The following is a 21953-nucleotide window of genomic DNA, read 5'->3' as shown; positions in this document are numbered from 1 at the left end:
GTCTATTTGTTTTATGATTGTGCTTTGTTATGTTTGTGGCTTAGTATGATATATTGTTTACTGGGATTTGTTCGGGAAGAAAGGACCAGTCTAGGTTGACAGCTGGTATACACCTCATCAAATCTGACATCATCTATCCGCTATTCCTTCCTAATTTTATGATGCTTAGTAATTAGTAGTATTTTACTATTATAATAAAACAATTATGTTTATTCAGGTGCTTCCAGTCATATTTATATGCTTACTATAAAATATAGTTGAAGCTTAATTTTACATAATGCATAAAGTGTAATTGTCCACAGTAGTTTTCTACACGTCCACTAGAGTGCAACTTTGGATCATAGAGACTGTCTACTTTCCTCTTTGTGCATTGCACGCTTATTTCAAAATAGTTGCAAACTAATTTAGGCTTCACTCATAGCGTTTAACACTACTGTGTTTTCTGCCTAGTATTTTACTATAATATCAGAAGTGCAATTTTATCTAGTAGAAAATTAAATAATTCCCACTAGCACTTTATTTGTTATTACTAACACACACAGTGAGATCATTACACAAGTATGTTTCCCTATATGTAAGACTGCATATATAGATACAGTATAACCCTACTTAACAGACTCCAAACAATGTACATGAATGACTACATTAAATGTAGAGAGGTGGAGATGAGCAAATAAATTTGAGTGGAATTGAATTTTCTCAGATTTGACAAAAATCTGCATTTGCAAAAATGTGTATTATATGCAATTAGCTTATGCATGGATTCAGCAGAAAGTTGGTCCCTTGCTGCCATTTTTTTGCAATCAAAAGATTTTTTTTTTTTAAATATTTATACTAACCTCACTACTCACTTTTCCAGCCCTTCTGCTTTTCACAGTTAACCCCATCTGTCCCTGACATCATCTTATCATTGCCCACTAGGTCAGGATGTCCGCCTCTGCTGAGACTTAGGACGGTACTGCACAGGTATGGGTAAAGTAATAGCGCACATTGTGTAAGTTCAGACTTAGCACAAATAAGTGATATAAGGTGATTTTTAACACTAGAAGTCCCAGAAATGTCGAGCTCCCCCCTGAAGTCCCGAAAGAGGGTCAAATGACAATACAATAAACTGAATAGAACTAACTAGAAACTAAATGGCTAAACTCAATGGAAAACAACAACCTCCTGTGGTGCGACAGTAATGGATTTAATTACAGAACAAAAGACGGTGATTATAGGATGTTAGCTAAAATCCTTCAGGTCATTCAACCCGTCTCTGGGTCCCAAAGGTAGAAATGTTAAATGACCCCTCTCTGGGACTTCTAGTGTTAAATCAGAACAATTGATAGGACCAGCAGAAACAGATGTTTAAGTCAACACAACCTTCAACAGTGTGCGTGTTTGAGGTGCTGGGGAGCACTACTAATCAAAGTGGTGGACACCACCGTCCGCCACACTACTACAGGACCTCAAAAAGGCACACTGATGAAGGTCGTGTTAACCGAAACATTTATATGTGCTGGTCATATTAATTCTTCTGAATAAAAATCACCTTATATCAGTTATTTGGAGTGTCAAGTTTCAACTTACATCTCGTTACGGTTTTGGAACCTACTCGTGCACCCTCACCAGAAGTGCCGTCTATACCTACTCCATAGCACACATTGTGACATTATGATGGCAGAACCTTACAGGCTTCATCAGAGCTGGAAGTCCTGGTATAGCATGGAAAGCCCAAGTATTTCACCATAAGTGGCAGAGATAACAACATGCAGCAAGAACCGGAAAGATGGTGAGGAGCAAAAAGGCCAGACAGGTGAGTAAATCTTACATTTATTATGCTTTGGAGTCTGAAAAACTCTAGAACATAATAAGGGACATTGAAATCAAGGAGAATACCTTTTTTGAGAATTTAATTTACTGAGAACAAGCCAAAGCAGAATTTTCTTTAGCAGCTCATCTATATTTAGAGATATCCTTAAAATAGATGGTTTTTGTTACTATTTTTCATCTGCCTCACTGGTAAAGATAAACACACCAAATCTAGAATTTCTTTTATTCAGTCTTTACAAGACTCACCCTATGGGTTAAGTAGTTTTATATTTTTATAGCTTACGCACATGGATCATAACCATTTAATTGTCTCCTTCAGTGATTGACAATGGCATCTAAACTGCAGCAATTAGAACTAGCTCTGGTCACTTCTCTTAGAAGCAGGTGCTGGCTGTATAATTCAGTCATGATGACCCACCGTATATGGAGTTTCTGAACCCATTCCATCCATTCCTGGACCCAAAGTATATAATCATACTGGAATATCTTGTGTTGAGAAGGAGTTTAGAGGGAATATGTGAGCAAAAATCCTATATATTTCTGTGTTGAATATTCTATGTTGAATTATAAACCCTGCCCTCCCTGCCCTGAAAGTGTTTTGCTAATGGCCCATAAGAAAAACACTTCTGGGGTAGGGTGGACAGGATTTATCATTTGTTTTTCTATGGGTTTGTGTGTGTACACTACATCTGATCACGCTGATTATACTCCAACTGTGAGCCGATCAAACACTGCACATGGCTCACACAGGGTTGTGCATCACTCACACCGAAGCACAGCGCTGCTCACTTGAGTGGTTCATACTCATCACTCGCTCGAACCTCAAACCCAAAACTTGCTTTTTTTAGGTCGGTTTCCGAACCCAAACCTCGAGCCTTAGGTTCGCTCATCTAATCATGACTCATTTTGTGTTATAGCCGGCAGAGTGGTGGTTGTAACAGAAGACTAGCATTTGTCCTGGTCTGTGCTGTGCAGCTCTTACCAGGAGAAATGATTGAGCGATCAGACTGCTGATCCTTATAGTGCCCTATGGTGACTAGTAAAATAAAAAAGTAAAAAAAGTTTTAAAAAATTAAAAAAATTAAAAACCTAAAAGTTCAAATCCTCCCCTTTTGCCATATTGAAATTAAACAGTTAAAAAAAATAAAAAAATATACACTACACATATTTGGTATTACCGCTGTCAGAAATGCCCAATATATCAAAATATAAAATCAATTAATCTGATTGGTAAACAGTGTAGCAGCAATAATAAAAAAATCCAAACGCCAAAATTACATTTTTTGAGTATTTCAAATTTGTGCAAAATGCAATAACAGGACGCTCAAAATGTAGCATCTGTGCAAAAATAGTTCCATTAAAAATGTCAGCTCAAGACGCAAAATTAAGCCATCAATGAACTTCATATCTCAAAAAATGAGAACCCTATGGGTCTCGAAAAATGGCGAAAAAAGTGCACCACTTCTGAATTTTTTTTAATCCCTTAGATAAAAGTAAATCTATATGTGTGTTTAGTGTGTACCAGCTCATACCAACCTGAGGCATCACAGTGACAAATCAGTTTTACTATATAGTAAACACGGTGAATAAAATATCCCAAAAATTATCATGCAATTGCACTTTTTTTGTAATTTTTCCCCACTTGGATTTTTTTTGCCAGTACACTACATGGTAAAACTAATGGTTTAATTTAAATGTACAACTCGTCTTGCAAAAAACAAGCCCTCATATTGCAAGATTGACGAAAAATAAAAAACTTACGGTCCTGAGAAGAAAGGGAGCAAAAATCCCCCCAAAAACAGAAAATCGCCCTGGGGTGAAGTGGTTAACCACAAAAACACCCCTGCAGATCCGAGGTAATCCACACAAGGTCCCACAACTATTCCAGCTCTGCTACATTACTGAATTACTGAAAACACAGCTCAAAATCATGGCACATAAGTGTCTCATGCGGACTTCAGGCAGAGACTGAGCAGCGATTAGTGGTGACATTACTCAGGTAAGTTGTGTGCATAGCTGGAGGTTCCCACGGCCCTCCATCTGTGACTGCAGGTCACTTGTCCCCAGGTGACTTCATTAAACTCAGTGACTTCACCTGAAGTGGGGTCACTGAGTTCAGTAATGTAGCAGAGTCGGGATCATCATGGGACCTAATGTGGATTACGTCATGCAGGAGCCTTGGTAAGTACTGCCCCCTTGCTCCTATCCTCATATCCCTTTCACTACCATTTTTAATCATCGGATTCTATGGGGACCGGCATCCGGTCAGATATCCCGGACCAATCCCAGACCAGAACCAGGATTTTTTTTTCTTAAATCTGGTTAGACTCTTTGATCACGAATATCTGCGAGTCTGCAAATCACTAATTATAACTTTAATCTGCATTTTGTTTAATCTCAGTTTATATTTGTAGTCTGCAGAATTTTTAATGTAATGTAGAGCAAGAATAGCAGCAGACAAAGAAAATACATTTAGAAATTAAATATAAATTATTGTCTGAAGAAAAAACTGGAAATTAGATACTTGGGTTTTGATAACAAAGATTCTAATATCCATAATAACTATTTAAGCCTACTTCAAATGCCACTCAAGAAGTAAACCTTATATGTATGCTTAGCAGTCCTTTCTAGTAGAAGAACTGATTTGTTTATAGCTTGTGCGCAAGTACTGGAATGTAAAATATCTACCGGCCTCTAGAAACTCTGGCATCAGTTACTTTCTTAGCTCACTGGATATAACAATCACTTCAGCTGTAGAGAACAAGACATCTGAAACGTTTCAGTTATAATAGTAATTAAACAGAAAGGACAGATACATTTTATTTCTATTCTTCTACTCACTTTACAAAACTTTTTCTGGGACTTTACCTACTATTTGCCTTTGAACTCTTAAGAAAGATCAAAGTTTTTTCGATAAGGATTATAAGCCCTTGAGATATCTTTATGGAAACGCCTTGCTCGGAAGAGGAAGAATCCTGTAAGTATTTAATGACTAAACAAGTAATTATGTAATGGAATTATAGGACAGATTGAAAATTTCTGTACTCTCTTTACTGTTGGACATAATTAAAAAGATAGTCCCAGTAATTAGAAGTAATCAAGTGCTGCATAGTTCTGCACTTACTTAACTGTTGTCTCTGTAAAGATATTAAAAGTAATTCTATGTAAATATTTGTAATGTTGATGATCATACTAGGTAATGTGTTTTTAGTTGATGTGTGTGCACCTCTTTAGTAACTAAGTTGTAAAAGTTTATGTTTTACTCTAAAGTCAATAATGATCCATTTAATGTTAATATTGGGATGCTTCAAAGGAGCTATACAAATAACGTGTTTCTAATGGAAATTGTTTTAAAAAGTATAAGTATTGAATTGGGTGTATGCGTGCTTTATAAAGTAGATGTATTGAATGGATGTAGCAGAGCTAAATTGTATGGTACAGCTAGGACTATTATACAAGTGTTATTATGTTCAGCTGTTTAATAATGATTTTGTGATGACTTATTGTGGTCAGTGATTGGTTTCTTCACAATCTCTTTTACGTGAATAATTATAGGTACTGATAACTCTAGCTAGTACAGAATTGTTTTTTTTTGTGATACTTCACTTTGTACCAGGAGGTGGAGCAAGGAGCAAGGAGCAGGTTCAAACCCCGGCCAAGACACTGTTTGATTCGCAAATGTCACTACATTAATGTGATTAGTCTATGCTATAATTCACCCTCTACTGTAAAGTATAACAATATTTTAAACCAAAAAAAGTTTTTGACCACATGGAAGACCCAGGTCTTCTATGTGACAGGCTAAGGACCTTATATACCTTTAATTTACAGTATGTACTACACTATAGTACACAACCTGGATGCTGTAGAACTTCTTTGTTAAGACTAAGGTATGCATGTGCAATACAGAATCAATTACTGCTGCATAGTTGTCAAGATCTTTGATTCAAACAAAATGTTTCTACATATATTATTATGCATTAAGGGGGCTTTACACACTACGACATCGCTAATGCGAAGTCGTTGGGGTCACAGAATTGGTGACACACATCCGGCCACATTAGCGATGCCGTTGCGTGTGACACCTATAAGCGATTTTGCATCGTCGCAAAAACGTGCAAAATCGTTCATCGGTGACATGGGGGTCCATTCTCAAATATAATTACTGCAGCAGTAACAAAGTTGTTCCTCTTTCCTGCGGCAGCACACATCCCTCCATGTGACACCGCAGGAACGAGGAAGCTCTCCTTACCTCCGTCCGCCCGCAATGAGGAAGGAAGGAGGTGGGCGGGATGGTACGTCCTGCTCATCTCCGCCCCTCTTCTTCTATTGGGCGGCGATTCAGTGACGCAGCTGTGACATCGCTGTGATGCAGAACAAACTTCCCCCTTAGACAGGAGGCGTTTCGCCGGTTACAGCAATGTTGCCGGGCAGGTAAGTACATGTGACGGGTCTAGGCGATGTTGTGCAGCACGGGCAGCGATTGGGCGGGTACCCACGCTAGCGATATCGGTACCGATATTGCAGCGTGTAAAGCCCGTTTTAATCAAATAAATCTATCATGTGACATGATATTTATATGGCAAATATTGCAAGAGTGTCTGCAATCTCATGAATTGTGGCATTTTGACTCACATACCTAAAGTATTAAACATAGATACAAACAGCTGATATGATCCAGCTTCAAATATTTTTATAAGTTGCAAATGATTTCTCATAGGACCAAAAGTTATAAAGGATTTCAATAATCAATACAGTTCGTACACAAGGGGCACCTCCTTATGTTCACATTCTCTCGTTGTTGGTATCTCAGAATATAGAAACTTTGGCTCTGCAGGAAATAAAAGTATTACTGTTCTGTATATTAAAATACAGATGCCACATACGAAAAATAGAAACAGACTGTAACATTTCAAAGAATCACAGTGGGGTATAATATATGCTATTGCTCCACTATACATCTGCTAGGTTTTGACTCACAACTCTTTTTTTTAATAAAAGTTTGCAATCTGTATCACACAGACGCTGGATAACATTCTGCTCCTTCTCTTTGTGGGCATCTTGAATTACAATTTGAAGTCATCTTCAGGGCAAAAAGCACATGACTTTGCAGCTGGCGATTAGCTGTCTGCAGCTATTCATGGGGTCCAGAGAGGCAGCTGACAAGCACAGTTGCAGTGTGACAGAAAATATTGACAGCAATTACGCATCAACTACTTAATAATACATTTAGACTGACTCAGCGTACAGCATTAAAATCTGTATTTACATATATGCTGAAAGTCTGAACATGCGGCACAGATGTCACACCTATGCCAATATCGTATCGCATGTAGTATGGTATATAAAAGCTAAAAAAATGATTATTGCAATAGACTGACATAATAAATTCTCCTGCCCTCCCCCCCCGATGTCATAGCATTATAGGTAAACTTCTGTACAAGAGATGCTTTGTTCTCATTACAATGTGTAGGATTAGTAAACTAATCCTTTGTTAAGACTCTCCAACTAGTTTGACATCACAAATGTTTTATGCTATAGAATTACTGAGTTGTACATGCCGTCACTTACTTTCTTTGTTTTTGTGTGCATTATCTCTCTTTATGACCACTTAGGGTTTGAGGACACCAGCTCTAAAGCTGGTGTCACACATAACGACGACGACAACGACGTCGCTGCTACGTCACCATTTTCTGTGACGTTGCAGCGACGTCCCGTCGCTGTCGCTGTGTGTGACATCCAGCAACGACCTGGCCCCTGCTGTGAGGTCGCCGGTCATTGCTGAATGTCCAGCTTCATTTTTTGGTCGTCACTCTCCCGCTGTGACACACACATCGCTGTGTGTGACAGCGAGAGAGCGACGAAATGAAGCGATCAGGAGCCGGCACTGGCAGCTGCGGTAAGCTGTAACCAGCGTAAACATCGGGTAACCAAGGGAAGACCTTTCCCTGGTTACCCGATGTTTACGCTGGTTACCAGCCTCCGCTCTTGCTGCCAGTGCCGGCTCCTGCACTGTGACATGTGGCTGCAGTACGCATCGGGTTAATTAACCCGATGTGTGCTGCAGGAGAGCAAGGAGCCAGCGCTAAGCGCGGCTCCCTGCTCTCTGAACTGTGACATGTAGCTGCAGCACACATCGGGTTAATTAACCCGATGTGTGCTGCAGGAGAGCAAGGAGCCAGCGCTAAGCGCGGCTCCCTGCTCTCTGAACATGTAGCACAGCGACGTTATGATCGCTGCTTCTGCTGTGTTTGACAGCTAAGCAGCGATCATAACAGCGACTTACAAGGTCGCTGTTACGTCACCGAAAATGGTGACGTAACAGCGACGTCGTTGTCGCTGTCGTTTAGTGTGACACCAGCTTTAGGGGTACTTCACACACAGCGAGATCGCTACTGAGATCGCTGCTGAGTCACGGTTTTTGTGACGCAGCAGTGACCTCATTAGCGATCTCGCTGTGTGTGAAACTGAGCAGCGATCTGGCCCCTGCTGTGAGATCGCTGCTCATTACACACAGCCCTGGTTCGTTTTTTTATTGTTGCTCTCCCGCTGATAAGCACACATCGCTGTGTGTGACAGCGAGAGAGCAACAATCCTGAATGTGCAGGGAGCAGGAGCCGGCATCTGACTGCCTGCGGTAAGCTGTAACCAAGGTAAACATCGGGTAACCAAGGTGGTTACCCGATATTTACCTTCGTTACCAGCGTCCGCAGCTCTCACGCTGCCAGTGCCGGCTCCTGCTCCCTGCACACTCGCGGTGTGTGCTGGTAACTAAGGTAAACATTGGGTAACCATACCCGATGTTTACCTTAGTTACCAGTGTCCGCAGCTTCCAGACGCCGGCTCCGTGCAAGCTCAGCGTCGCTTGCACGTCGCTGCTGGCTGGGGGCTGGTCACTGGTCGCTGGTGAGATCTGCCTGTTTGACAGCTCACCAGCGACCATGTAGCAATGCAGCAGTGATCCTGACCAGGTCAGATCGCTGGTGGGATCGCTGCTGCATCGCTAAAGTGTGACGGTACCCTAAACTTATAGGGGCATTCCTACAATTATGTTATCCCCAGGCACAGGTTCAGTATAATTTATTATTCTCTGGTGATCCACTGCCTGGACATCCCCTCCTAGGTAGAGATGAGCAAACCTTAGGCTCGAGGTTCGAGGTTTGGAGTTTAACTACCAAAAAGCAAGGTTCAGGTTCGGCATTTGAGTGAGTTGTGAGTTTGAACCTCTCAAGCGAGAAGTGCTTTGCTTGGGTATGAGTGATGCACACAACCCCATGTGCAATGTTTGATTGGATCACTTTTGAGGTAAAATTAGTGTAATCAAATGCAGTATACACACAAAAACTTTAAAAAAAATGGAAAACCCCGCCCACTCTGCCCTGGAAGTGTTTTTCTAATGGCCCATAAGCAAAACACTTCCAGGGCAGAGTGGGTGGGGTTTTCCCAATTTTATTTTTTAAAGTTTGTGTGTGCACACTGCATCTGATTACACTAATTTTTAACCCAAAAGTGAGCTGTGCATCCTTCATACCCAAGCACAGCACTGCTCGCTTGAGAGGTTAAAACTTGTAACTCACTCAAACACTAAACCTGAACCTTTCTTTTTCGTGGTCGAACTCTGAACCTCAAACCTCGAGCCTAAGGTTCGCTCATCTCTACTCCTAGAATCCTGAGCATTAGATTCTGGTTCCCAAGAACAGTGATCTGATGCTTGACTTCCATTCCATTCCTTTTCTGGACGTTTGCTGTAGAAGAAAAAGTTCAGCAATAAGATTTATTTGGTGGTTCCTTTACAGAATACATGGAGCAGAAGTCAAGCATGTGCACCTCTCCTACATTCAAAGTGAGGCTTTGTAGATGCAGATTCTTGTAAGCCTGTAAAACTCAAAATCGTTTGGAGTAAATTATCCAATTCTATGGATAGGGTATAACTTTCAGTTGAGGGAATAGCACTCCAGTGATATATTGAGAAATGTAGATATTAAAAAATAGAGTGTTTCAGGGAACGGATGAAGTCCTTGTCTTCTACTGTGGAGTAATCAGAGGTGGCTAAGGATAGCAAAGTGCAAATGTCAAAAATAGCTCTTATCCTAGATCACCTCCAATTCTGTCTAGCAATACATGACATTTGTGAGCATGTAAATGAATTGGCACAGTAATCAAATACACTAAAAAGTATTAAACTTCTTTTAAGTGGCCATTCTTTTCTGTTTTCTTCTTTACGTAACTGCACAGTTATCAAGTATGGTATGTCTATCCCTGAGACAATTCTAAAGGGTGCTTTACATGCTGCGACATCGCTAATGATATATTTTCGGGGTCACGGTGTTTGAGACGCACATCCAGCGTCATTAGCGACATCGCAGTGTGTGACAGCTAGGAGCGACGATCAACGATTGCAAAAACGGCAAAAATCATTGATCGTTGACATGTCGCTCCTAATCATAATATCGTTGGTGTTTCATTCCGCAGGTTGTTCGTCATTCCTGAAGCACCACACATCTCTGTGTGTGACACCGCAGGAACGACGAACATCATCCTACCTGCGTTCACTGGAAAGGAGGAAGGAAGAAGGTGGGCGGCATGTTCCGAGCGCTCATCTCCTCCCCTCCTCTTCTATTAGGCGGCCGTTTAGTGAAGCCACTGTGACGTCGCAGTGACACTGAACGCACCTCCCCCTTGAAGGAGGGAATGTTCAGCATTCACAGCGACGTCGTTGAACGGGTATGTGCGTGTGACACTGCCGTAGCGATATTGTTTGCTACAGCAGCGATCACCACATGTCACGAACGACGGGGGTAGGTGCTATCGCTCGCAACATCGCTAACAATTGCTAGTGATGTCGCAGCGTGTAAAGCACCCTTAAAGCTAATCTCAGAAGTATGATGGATAGTAATAAAAAAGAGACAAAGCAACATGGCCACCAATTGGATGCTCATTCAATTGACCAACTGAAGAATGTATACTGTTAGTAAGACAAAGAGTTCCGTTCTTCTGACATTTTTAGGCATGGTCCAACATTTATTCATTTATTTAATGCAATGTAGAAGTTCACTGGGGCCATTAAGCTGTCTGTAGTCTCACACAGCGGTCAACTGAAAACTGCAAAGTTTGATTATACATTAAAGAATTAGGTCTGCAATGGCATGGATTAATATTCACTTATGGTTGTTTCGAACCAATTCCAACTAAATGTGCCTGAGAAAAATGGTAAAAATTTGAAGGCATGAAATATGTGATGGATGATCCATTTTGGAGGGGGTTTTTTTTTGGGGGGGTGCTCAAAAATCTTATATGTTTCCCTCACATGCTGTTATTATCACTGATGCAGTATTAATGGTTATTTTTTTAACAAAAGTCATGCGTAGATAACACATATAACAGGTCTGAATGGAATCTGATATTTTATCAGATAGAACTTGGCCTATTGTAGTAACTGTAGAGCAGTAAAAACCAAAAAGAAGAAAAATAGCCAACAAGGACAATTTCTGTAAAGTAATATTTATTAGTCAAAAATTAAAATATTAAAATGCAAGTGTCTAGTAATGAAAAGTGCACAAGCACTACAGAGCTCAGGAAAAGTGATTGTAAGCAGAAAAATTGTTTGCTACATTATTAATGAAAAATAGTAACGCACCTATTGGGTATTTTTCCTAAGGGTATAACAATTGTATTTCCAAAGTGCAACACTGTATGAACATATGTATCAAGGGATTAGACATATCCCATAAGAAATAGCAAAAGCTCAACATCACATGGTATAAGGCATTACAAAACTGCTCACATATAATTAAATGGCACAGAATCAAGATTAAACATTCCCAAAATTCCTAAAATAGGGGTGCATACCTGTCCTCATTGTTCACCACTGCTGAGCCACACCACACGTGTTTCGGCCTAAGCCTTCATCAGGGAGGTCTGGTAGCTGTAGGGCAGTGCAGATCAGCATTTTTTTATGTCAATTCAACATGAGAAAGAAATCGCAGCATGCTGCAAGTGTATACGATAATCAGATGACATGCACCCATAAAAGTCTATGGATAAGGGGAAATCATCCAAGTGCAGTGTGATATAAGCTGACATAGACAAGGGAGAGAATGGAGAAATTAGGTTCTCTGTCTTCTCCGCATATGTGCTCAGATTCTTCCACATGAGAGAATGGGAGCGCAGTGTATAACACTCTGCTCAAACGCTGATCAGAGTTGGAGCTGAGAGTCATTAACATAATCGTTATGCTCCAATTCTCTTGAATAGGAGAAGAACATACGTCCACGTCACTCCAGCCTTAAAATGAGAAAATATAATATATATATATATATAATTTGATATGATCATGGTCAATCTGGTATATAAATGATTACTGCTTACATGGTGAGTAATCATCATGGTCAGTTGTCACTTTGCATATCTAGATGAAAGCATGAAAGATGCTTGGCGTACAATTATGAGTTAAGCGATGCAATAAAGCACTTTTTGTTTAATATGTACTATGCATGCACTTGAAGGCTAGACAAGTAAGAATGAAAGAAAATAATGATGACCTTGGATCATTTTATTTTTATTCATTCAAGTTTTGATTGGATTTTGAATAAGGAGACCGTTTTATTTCCCACACAATATTGTACTAGTCCTTGGAGGCTTGAATTCTGTTATCAAAGAAACTCGTTCAGAGTGGAACTTATTTTTCTGAAGGTCGTGGGTTGAAGTGAAAAGGAAAAAGAATATTCCCTTATAGGATCTTAGAAAGACTGTACCACTTTTTCATGAAAAGATTAATGCTCTGATGCCTATTAGCCTTTTGACCTTCGCAGCACATTGGCATCTAAAAGATTTTCTGTTAACCATTGATTTTCAACTTTATTTAGAAATACTTAAAGAGTATACCTTTGTTGACTGCAGAGTTTAATAGACTTTTACAGGAGTCTTCAAGTCTTCAGCAAGCTCTAATTTCTATAGGTAAAATAAGCTTAGTTGGAACTTAGGAAGTGAAGAACAAATCAGAAAATGTCCCAGTTATTGCCCTTTACCTAGATATAAAAAAAATGACTTTTTTCATAGAAAATGATACAAACATCAAAAGATATCAACTTAAAATCCAAACGTTACACTGTGCACCTTACTATGACTAAAGACTGTGTGCCTGAAACGGATCAGAGACGGCTATGCTTTGTTTCTTTGAATGCATATGGTTAATTTTTTATGAAGAGACATCAAGTTAGAAAGATTGTTTCTCAATGTGGATTCTGACTCAGCTTTTTTTCAGGTTAACAAAGTGCTGAAGATTATTTGCTGAGAACACTATTTACATGGTTGAAAAATGTATTGTATTTTAACTATACCAGCCCTTGATGAAGAACTTATTAAGATATAACAGTTCAATTAACTAAATATAGTGATATGTATATCTACTTATCGCAAACTATTATAACTTACCTTCTGCTTCTTAGCATCATGTTAAAGAGGTCCAAGTAGAGTAGGTAGATTTATCCTTTTTTCTCTAATTGTGTGGCCGTGAGAATTCATCCTTGTCCTGAGCTGTTGTCCTGTCTCCCCTACATATAGACCCCCAGTTGGACATTTGGTACATATAAGTAAGTACACCACATTAGTTGTGGTGCAGCTGAAGGTAGTCCTGATGTGAGCTGGGAATCTTTATCTTGTCCGTTGTCCATATAAATGGACAGGTCTTACATTTTTTCTAGTTGCAGGGAAATATTCCTGTTGTTGTTAGAGAGGACAGGGAGCTTCTGACAATGATGCTTCTTAGATTTGGGGGCTGTTAAAAACACAAAAGTTATTTACTGTCCCATTCTATGTCCTGTTGTGTATAAATATGTGACTCTTCAGATTTTGTGTTATACTGAGCCTGATGAAGAGACCTGCATAGTCTTGAAATCTTGCTATTATTACCATCTTTTCAGTTAGCAATTAAAAGGTATCAACCACTGAGAACTATCAGTTCTTTTAAACAATTTTCCATCTTATACATCAGACTATCTACTACAGCTTATATGACCCACTTGCATTAAAAGCATTGATGCCTTCAAGGGGTACACAACCGTAGAGCCACCCTCTTACACAACCCCTGACAAAAATAAAGGAATCATTACTTCATAGGCAGTGGCTTATTTCAAGGGACAACAGAAGAATCAGATGCTGAAATTAAGCAGGGCAGATTGTTCTTTCCATTGGGGATAGTCAGGGATAGTCGGGAGGCCCCCATATATATTAAATTAACTACTGTTAAACCTCCTGATGTTGACAGGATCATTGAGACCTGCCAAATAATATTGGTAGTGAGAAGGATACAATTTGCTGAATTTCGGTAACTGACACTTGTGTTCTACATGGACATAAACCAGTGCCAGATGAATCTGGCAGTGGTTACAGTCTAACATCTACCATGGCTAGGCAGGCATATAAGGACATGAATAGATGGAAAAAACAGACCCACCTATTTAATATTCTGTAGCGGCTATCAATCAAATAGCAGTAGAATTCTGTAACTTTGCATGCATATATTTCTGAAATAAAAAATCCAATCTCAGAACAAAAGGTATTCTTACATTCAGCATCGTAGTGCCAACATAGCACTGGCTTTACTTTAAATATGACAATCCTGCTGGTTGGTTCACTTTAAGCATCTTATGAGAAAGTGCAAAGGTTATTCTGTAGGGAGGGGGAGCCTTGGAAGCTGTGACACAACCTATTGTGATTGGTGGATCCTGTGTTATCAGCTTTAAATAGAGGTCCTACCCCTCACTGTAATCAGCTCTGGAAAGGGATATAAATGTTTAGCAGTACTTCTCTGGAAGCTGCTAATTCTTGGGTTGAGGGAGTTTGACAATGTAGGACTGATAAGAGAGCTAGCAGGAGCTGAGAGGGAAAAATGAATGGGCATTAGAGAGTTGACTGGACAGTTAGGAGTTAAATAATTTCCTGAAATGTAACTACTGTGCAGAGTCGCCAAGGCTGTGGTGGTCAGTCTCCTTGGTAACCAGCTGTACACTATATACAATAACAGCATTCCCAGCAGCAGAATGATGGCAGAAAAAACACGTCATTTGCAAACAAGCTTATATTCATGCTGTTTAAATATATCAATTTATTAATAGCGATTGGACTTAACTAATTAAAAAAAAAGAACATAGCAACCAAACAGTTGTGATTTTAAGTAATTCATTATAAAACTCTTTTAAGATTGAAATCCATTAGAAAGTATGTAAAAATATGGTAGCTGTTCCCAGTTTACTGTGTTGCAAAATTTGGTGCAATTATAAACAAACTAAAACAGTTACACAAGAATTCCATATGGATAGATAGGGAAGCTGAATGTACTGTCTTCTTTACACTAGGCTGTGACGTCCGACTCTGATGAGATCCAGATATCATGATGATGTTATGACTAGAGATGAGCGAACCGGTCCCGGTTCGGCTCGAGGCCGGTTCGCCGAACGGAGGTCCCGTTCGAGTTCGGCTCGTCGAACGTTCGACGAACCGAACTCGAACTGCATAGGAAACAATGGCAGGCAATCACAAACACAGAAAAACACCTAGAAAACACCCTCAAAGGTGTCCAAAAGGTGACAAACATCTCACAACACAACACAAACACATGGGAAAGTGACAAGGACATATACTTATGTAAAAACAAAAGAGCTGGACAAAGAAAAAGAGGAGGAGACACAGATATAGGCATGGCACGCCCTTCTAAAGTCATGTAAAACACCGCAAGGTGACTCCAAGCGGAGTCTCCCTTTTTTCCAAAAATTGGGCCCCACACACACCCACCCCTTCAGTGGCAGCACTTGTGCCCTAGTTGTACACTTCACAGCTAGATTTGCATCAAGCACATTCAAAAATACGCTATTCTTAACCGTCCCCAGGATGACACCGGGGTAGGTAGCAAAGTCTTTCCTGATCCCAGCTCTGTTCATCTTGTCTTCTTTTAAAAACACAGCAAGCAAGGGTTACTCCAAGCGGAGTCTCCCTTTTTTCCAAAAATTGGGCCACACAGACACCCACCCCATCAGTGGCAGCACTTGGGCCCTAGTTGCAAACAGGATGTTTTGATTTGCATCAAGCACATTCAAAAATACGCCATAATTAACCGTCCCCAGCATGACATCGGGGTAGGTAGATAAAGTCTTTGCTGAACCATGACTTGTTCATCTTGGCTTCTTTTAAAAACAATGTAAGCAAGGGTTACTCCAAGCGGAGTCTCCCTTTTTTCCAAAAATTGTGCCCCACACACCCACCCATTCAGTGGCAGCACTTGTGCCCTAGTTGTACACTTCACAGCTAGATTTGCATCAAGCACATTCAAAAATACGCCATAATTAACCGTCCCCAGGATGACACCAGGGTAGGTAGCAAAGTCTTTCCTGATCCCAGCTCTGTTCATCTTGGCTTCTTTTAAAAACAATGTAAGCAAGGGTTACTCCAAGCAGAGTCTCCCTTTTTTCAAAAAATTGGGCCCCATACACACCCACCCCTTCAGTGGCAGCAGTTGTGCCCCAGTTGTACACTTCACAGCTAGATTTGCATCAAGCACATTCAAAAATACGCTATTCTTAACCGTCCCCAGGATGACACCGGGGTAGGTAGCAAAGTCTTTCCTGATCCCAGCTCTGTTCATCTTGGCTTCTTTTAAAAACACAGCAAGCAAGGGTTACTCCAAGCGGAGTCTCCCTTTTTTCCAAAAATTGGGCCCCACACACACCCACCCATTCAGTGGCAGCACTTGTGCCCTAGTTGTACACTTCACAGCAAGATTTGCATCAAGCACATTCAAAAATACGCTATTCTTAACCGTCCCCAGGATGACACCGGGGTAGGTAGCAAAGTCTTTCCTGATCCCAGCTCTGTTCATCTTGGCTTCTTTTAAAAACAATGTAAGCAAGGGTTACTCCAAGCAGAGTCTCCCTTTTTTCCAAAAATTGGGCCCCACACACACCCACCCATTCAGTGGCAGCACTTGTGCCCTAGTTGTACACTTCACAGCTAGATTTGCATCAAGTACATTCAAAAATACGCTATTCTTAACCGTCCCCAGGATGACACCGGGGTAGGTAGCAAAGTCTTTCCTGATCCCAGCTCTGTTCATCTTGGCTTCTTTTAAAAACACAGCAAGCAAGGGTTACTCCAAGCGGAGTCTCCCTTTTTTCCAAAAATTGGGCCACACAGACACCCACCCCATCAGTGGCAGCACTTGGGCCCTAGTTGCAAACAGGATGTTTTGATTTGCATCAAGCACATTAAAAAATACGCCATAATTAACCGTCCCCAGCATGACACCGGGGTAGGTAGATAAAGTCTTTGCTGAACCATGACTTGTTCATCTTGGCTTCTTTTAAAAACAATGTAAGCAAGGGTTACTCCAAGCGGAGTCTCCCTTTTTTCCAAAAATTGTGCCCCACACACACCCACCCATTCAGTGGCAGCACTTGTGCCCTAGTTGTACACTTCACAGCTAGATTTGCATCAAGCACATTCCAAATCCACAAGCATTTACTCTCCCCAGGATGACACAGGGGTTGTAAATTCCTTCTGGATCCATGACTTGTTCATTTTGATGAACGTCAGTCTGTCCACATTGTCACTGGACAGACGCGTGCGCTTATCTGTCAGCACACACCCAGCAGCACTGAAGACACGTTCAGAGACAACGCTGGCAGCTGGACACGACAAAATCTCCAAGGCGTAAGTTGATAGCTCTGGCCATTTTTCTAGGTTTGAAGCCCAAAAGGAGCAAGGCTCCAGTTGCACAGTCATGGCATCGATGTTCATTTGGAGATACTCCTGTATTATCCTCTCCAGCCGTTGACTATGTGTCAGACTTGTTGTCTCTGGTGGCCTTGCAAAGGAGGGTCTAAAAAAATTATGAAAAGATTCCATAAAATTGCTGTTACCAGCACCAGATACTTTCCTACTGGTACGTGTAGACTGTTGAAGATGACGAGACCGTCCCATGTTTGTCAAGTTACAACTGGGAGATTCACTCCCTGCACCTGCACGGTTGTTTGGTGGAAAAGCCGAGCTAAGATCGAGTAACAGCTTCTGCTGATACTCCTGCATACGTGCGTCCCTTTCTATGGCTGGAATTATGTCACAAAATTTGGACTTGTACCGGGGATCTAATAGTGTGGCAAGCCAGTAGTCATCATCACTTCTAATTTTGACAATACGAGGGTCATGTTGGAGGTAGTGCAACAAGAAGGCACTCATGTGTCTTGCGCAGCCATGCGGACCAAGTCCACGCTGTGTTTATGGCATAGAGGTGCTAACCGTTCTTTCTTCCTCTGACATCTCCCCCCAACCTCTTTCAACTGAAATTTGACCAAGGTCTCCCTCATCTGCTGAGTCTTCCATGTCCATGGACAGTTCGTCCTCCATTTCTTCATGTCCTCCTACACCTTCCTCAACATCTCGCCTGCTACCATGCGCCCTTGTTGATCCCTGTCCCCCATGCTCCCATGCCTGGCGCCTTGGTGATGATGAACGTCTGGACCTTGGTGATGTTGTTGTCCCTTGCGCATATGAATCCTCCTGTAGTTCATCCCCTTCCTGTTGTCCCACCCCCTGACTCCGATCTGAGACCACTCCATCAGGGTGATCTGCCCCACCTCTGCATCTCGTTGGCCCAGGCTATACGTCATGACGTATTGCACCAGGGCACGGCGGTGCTGCCACAGTCGCTGTAACATGTGGAGAGTTGAATTCCAGCGTGTCGGCACATCGCATTTCAGGGGATGAACCGGCAGGCCGAAAGACTTCTGGAGCGATGCAAGTCGCTCAGCTGCGGCGCTTGAACGGCGGAAGTGAGCAGACAGTTTTCGTGCCCTGTTCAGAAGGCCATCTAGGCCGGGATACTGTGTTAAAAATTGCTGCACGACAAGGTTCAACACGTGAGCCATACAAGGTACGTGTGTCACCTTGCCCAGGCGAAGGGCCGCACCCAGGTTTGCAGCATTGTCGCACACGGCCTTACCAGGCTGCAGGTTGAGTGGAGACAACCATTTATTAAACTCGGACCACAGAGCTGACCACAACTCCTCAGCTGTGTGACTCTTATTCCCAAGACATGTCAAGCTAAAGACCGCCTGATGCCGTTGCGCTCTGCTGCCAGCATAGTAATGAGGGGTGCGTGATTCCTTCTGTGCAGTGAGAACGCTGGTGGCCTGACCAGGCAGGCTTGGGGCGGAGGTGGAGGACCCAGATGAGTTGGAGGATGCAGAAGCAGTGGCGGAACTTGGACAGACAGAGGATTGACACACAAGTCGTGGGGACGGCAAAACTTGTGCAGCAGACCCTTCACCATCTATCAACATAGTTACCCAGTGCCCAGTCAGCGACATGTAACGTCCCTGTCCATGCTTACTGGTCTAAGTATCGGTGGTGAAATGCACCCGTTCACACACAGAGTTTCTCAATGAAGCGGTGATGTTGTGTGCAACATGCTGGTTTAGCGCGGGCACACCTTTCTTAGAGAAGTAGTGGCGACTAGGCATATGGTACTGGGGCACAGCGACAGACATAAGGTCTCTAAAATCCTGTGTGTCCACTAGGCGGAAAGGCAGCATTTCGGTAGCCAACAGCTTACAGAGGGATAGAGTCAACCTCTTAGCTTTGTCATGGGTCGCAGGAAGTGGCCTTTTTTTTGACCACATCTGAGGGACAGAGATCTGGCTGCTGTGTGTAGACGGTGTTGAGTAGGGTGTCCCTGTTAAAATGCAGGTTTGTGAGGAAAGTGCAGGCGGAGACATGATGTTGCCTTCATCCAAAGTTGGTGCTATCGATGTCTGATAGAGCTGTACACACTCACTTGTTTCCCCTTCCAAAACAACTGACGACCTACCAAGCAAACTGCCTGTTGCGGTTACAGTGGTGGAAGTTGTGGGTGGAAAAACAGGTGTGACAGCTGTCCCCACAGTCCTAGAAGATGACGAGCGCGCGGATGCACTGGAAGGGGCAGGCGGTGGATGGTTCACTCCGCTAGGCCGCATTGCAGCACGGTGAGCTTCCCACCGGGCCATATGATATTTATTCATGTGACGATTCATGGAAGAAGTTGTCAAACTGCTGAGGTTTTGACCTCTACTAAGAGAACCATGACAAATTTTACAGATCACATAATTTGGGCGATCTTTTTCTATGTCAAAAAAGGACCAGGCTAGGCAAGGCTTAGAGGCCATGCGACCTGTTGATCCACCCCGAATAATGCTCAGAGGCAGAGTGGTGGCTGAGGATGCAGTTGTAGACGTGCTACCAGTGCTCCGACTCTGTCCAGGAAGGCGCAAGGTAACTTCGTCGTCGGTTGCATCCTCCTCCACCGCCTCTGTTGACCTCCTCGAGTGCCTGACTGGGGGTTGACAGTAGGTGGGATCTAGAACTTCATCATCAATTGTTGTGTTTGCACTCCCCTCCCCCTCAGACCGAGCCTCTTCTTGCCCTGACCGAATATTTAAGTTGTCATCCCAATCGGGTATCTGCGTCTCATCTTCATCAGAATGTTCCTCATTGTTTTTAACCACAGGTGTTACAGTTTGTGACAAAGGGTCAACATTATGCTCAGAAACTTGGTCCTCACGGCCTGAATCAGAGTCACAAAGGTTCTGGGCATCACTGCAGACCATTTCCTGTTCTGTACTCACTGTAGCTTGGGAGCAGACCTCTGATTCCCAGGCTATAGTGTGACTGAACAGCTCTGCAGACTCAGCCATCTCAGTTCCACCATACTGTGCAGGGCTGATGGAGACTTCAGAGCTGGGAGAAATCAAGTGTGATTGGGATGACAACTCAGAGGACTGGTGTTTTTTGGATGCGGTACTTGAAGTGGCTGAGAGGGCACTTGTTGGACCACTTGATCCATTCAAGCATTTTCCTTTTTTGCCCATCATCTACCTTTGTTCCTGTTGTTCGTGTCCGTAAAAAAGGGAGCACATCGGATTGTCCACGGTAAGTAGTAGACATCTTACTTTTGCTGGTAGATGGTCTATCTTCAGCAGATGATAATGGAGCTTTGCCACCTTCCCCACGGACAAAACCTTTTTTGCCTTTTCCACCACGCCTCTTCCCCTTTCCACCAGCATCTGTCATTTTGCCACTCATGTTGATTGCGACAAGATTGTGGACTGAAAATATGGTAGTAAAAATTGAGAGGTGGTGTAGATTGCAGTGGTGGTCTAGCTTTATTAACAGCAGAATAATAAAGAATAAATATCCCTGACAATGCAACTACGGCCCTTAAACTGGCAGCAAAAATTGCTAGTATAATGGCTTAGTTATAATTAGTTGGAGTGTGCAATGCAGGCAGACGCGCTCTGCAAATGTCTTTGCACTAGTGGGACTATAGCAAAGTCCAATAGCCACGTATAGGATGCCACTAGGTACACTGATTGTTAGCTAGTATAATGGCTTAGTTATAATGAGTTGGAGTGTGCAATGCAGGCAGACGCGCTCTGCAAATGTCTTTGCACTAGTGGGACTATAGCAAAGTCCAATAGCCACGTATGGGATGCCACTAGGTACACTGAGTGTTAGCTAGTAAAATGGCTTAGTTATAATGAGTTGGAGTGTGCAATGCAGGCAGACGCGCTCTGCAAATGTCTTTGCACTAGTGGGACTATAGCAAAGTCCAATAGCCACGTATAGGATGCCACTAGGTACACTGAGTGTTAGCTAGTATAATGGCTTAGTTATAATGAGTTGGAGTGTGCAATGCAGGCAGACGCGCTCTGCAAATGTCTTTGCACTAGTGGGACTATAGCAAAGTCCAATAGCCACATATAGGATGCCACTAGGTACACTGAGTGTTTGCTAGTATAATGGCTTAGTTATAATGAGTTGGAGTGTGCAATGCAGGCAGACGCGCTCTGCAAATGTCTTTGCACTAGTGGGACTATAGCAAAGTCCAATAGCCACATATAGGATGCCACTAGGTACACTGAGTGTTTGCTAGTATAATGGCTTAGTTATAATGAGTTGGAGTGTGCAATGCAGGCAGACGCGCTCTGCAAATGTCTTTGCACTAGTGGGACTATAGCAAAGTCCAATAGCCACGTATAGGATGCCACTAGGTACACTGAGTGTTTGCTAGTATAATGGCTTAGTTATAATGAGTTGGAGTGTGCAATGCA

At 42.2% G+C, this 21953-nt stretch overlaps 1 protein-coding gene across 8 annotated transcripts in view; it reads left to right on the top strand.

The window, feature by feature from the left end:
• The window catches only part of DMD (dystrophin), a 4177531-nt gene that overhangs the window by 347613 nt on the left and 3807965 nt on the right, over nt 1-21953 (top strand). Inside the window, exon 1 of one of the 8 annotated variants that reach the window (XM_075336498.1) lies at nt 4630-4792. The exons of the other annotated variants lie outside the window; for them this stretch is intronic. Within the exon in view, the coding sequence (XP_075192613.1) occupies nt 4759-4792 (34 nt within the window). The 5' untranslated portion in view covers nt 4630-4758. Of the gene's footprint in view, nt 1-4629; nt 4793-21953 lie in introns of those variants that run through there. 8 annotated transcript variants of the gene reach the window in all.

The sequence above is a fragment of the Anomaloglossus baeobatrachus genome, chromosome 2, assembly GCF_048569485.1.
Source record: "Anomaloglossus baeobatrachus isolate aAnoBae1 chromosome 2, aAnoBae1.hap1, whole genome shotgun sequence".
Classification (NCBI taxonomy): Eukaryota; Metazoa; Chordata; class Amphibia; order Anura; family Aromobatidae; genus Anomaloglossus; species Anomaloglossus baeobatrachus.
Note: the sequence above shows the minus strand (reverse complement) of the source record. Positions and strands in the feature narration are given on the sequence as shown.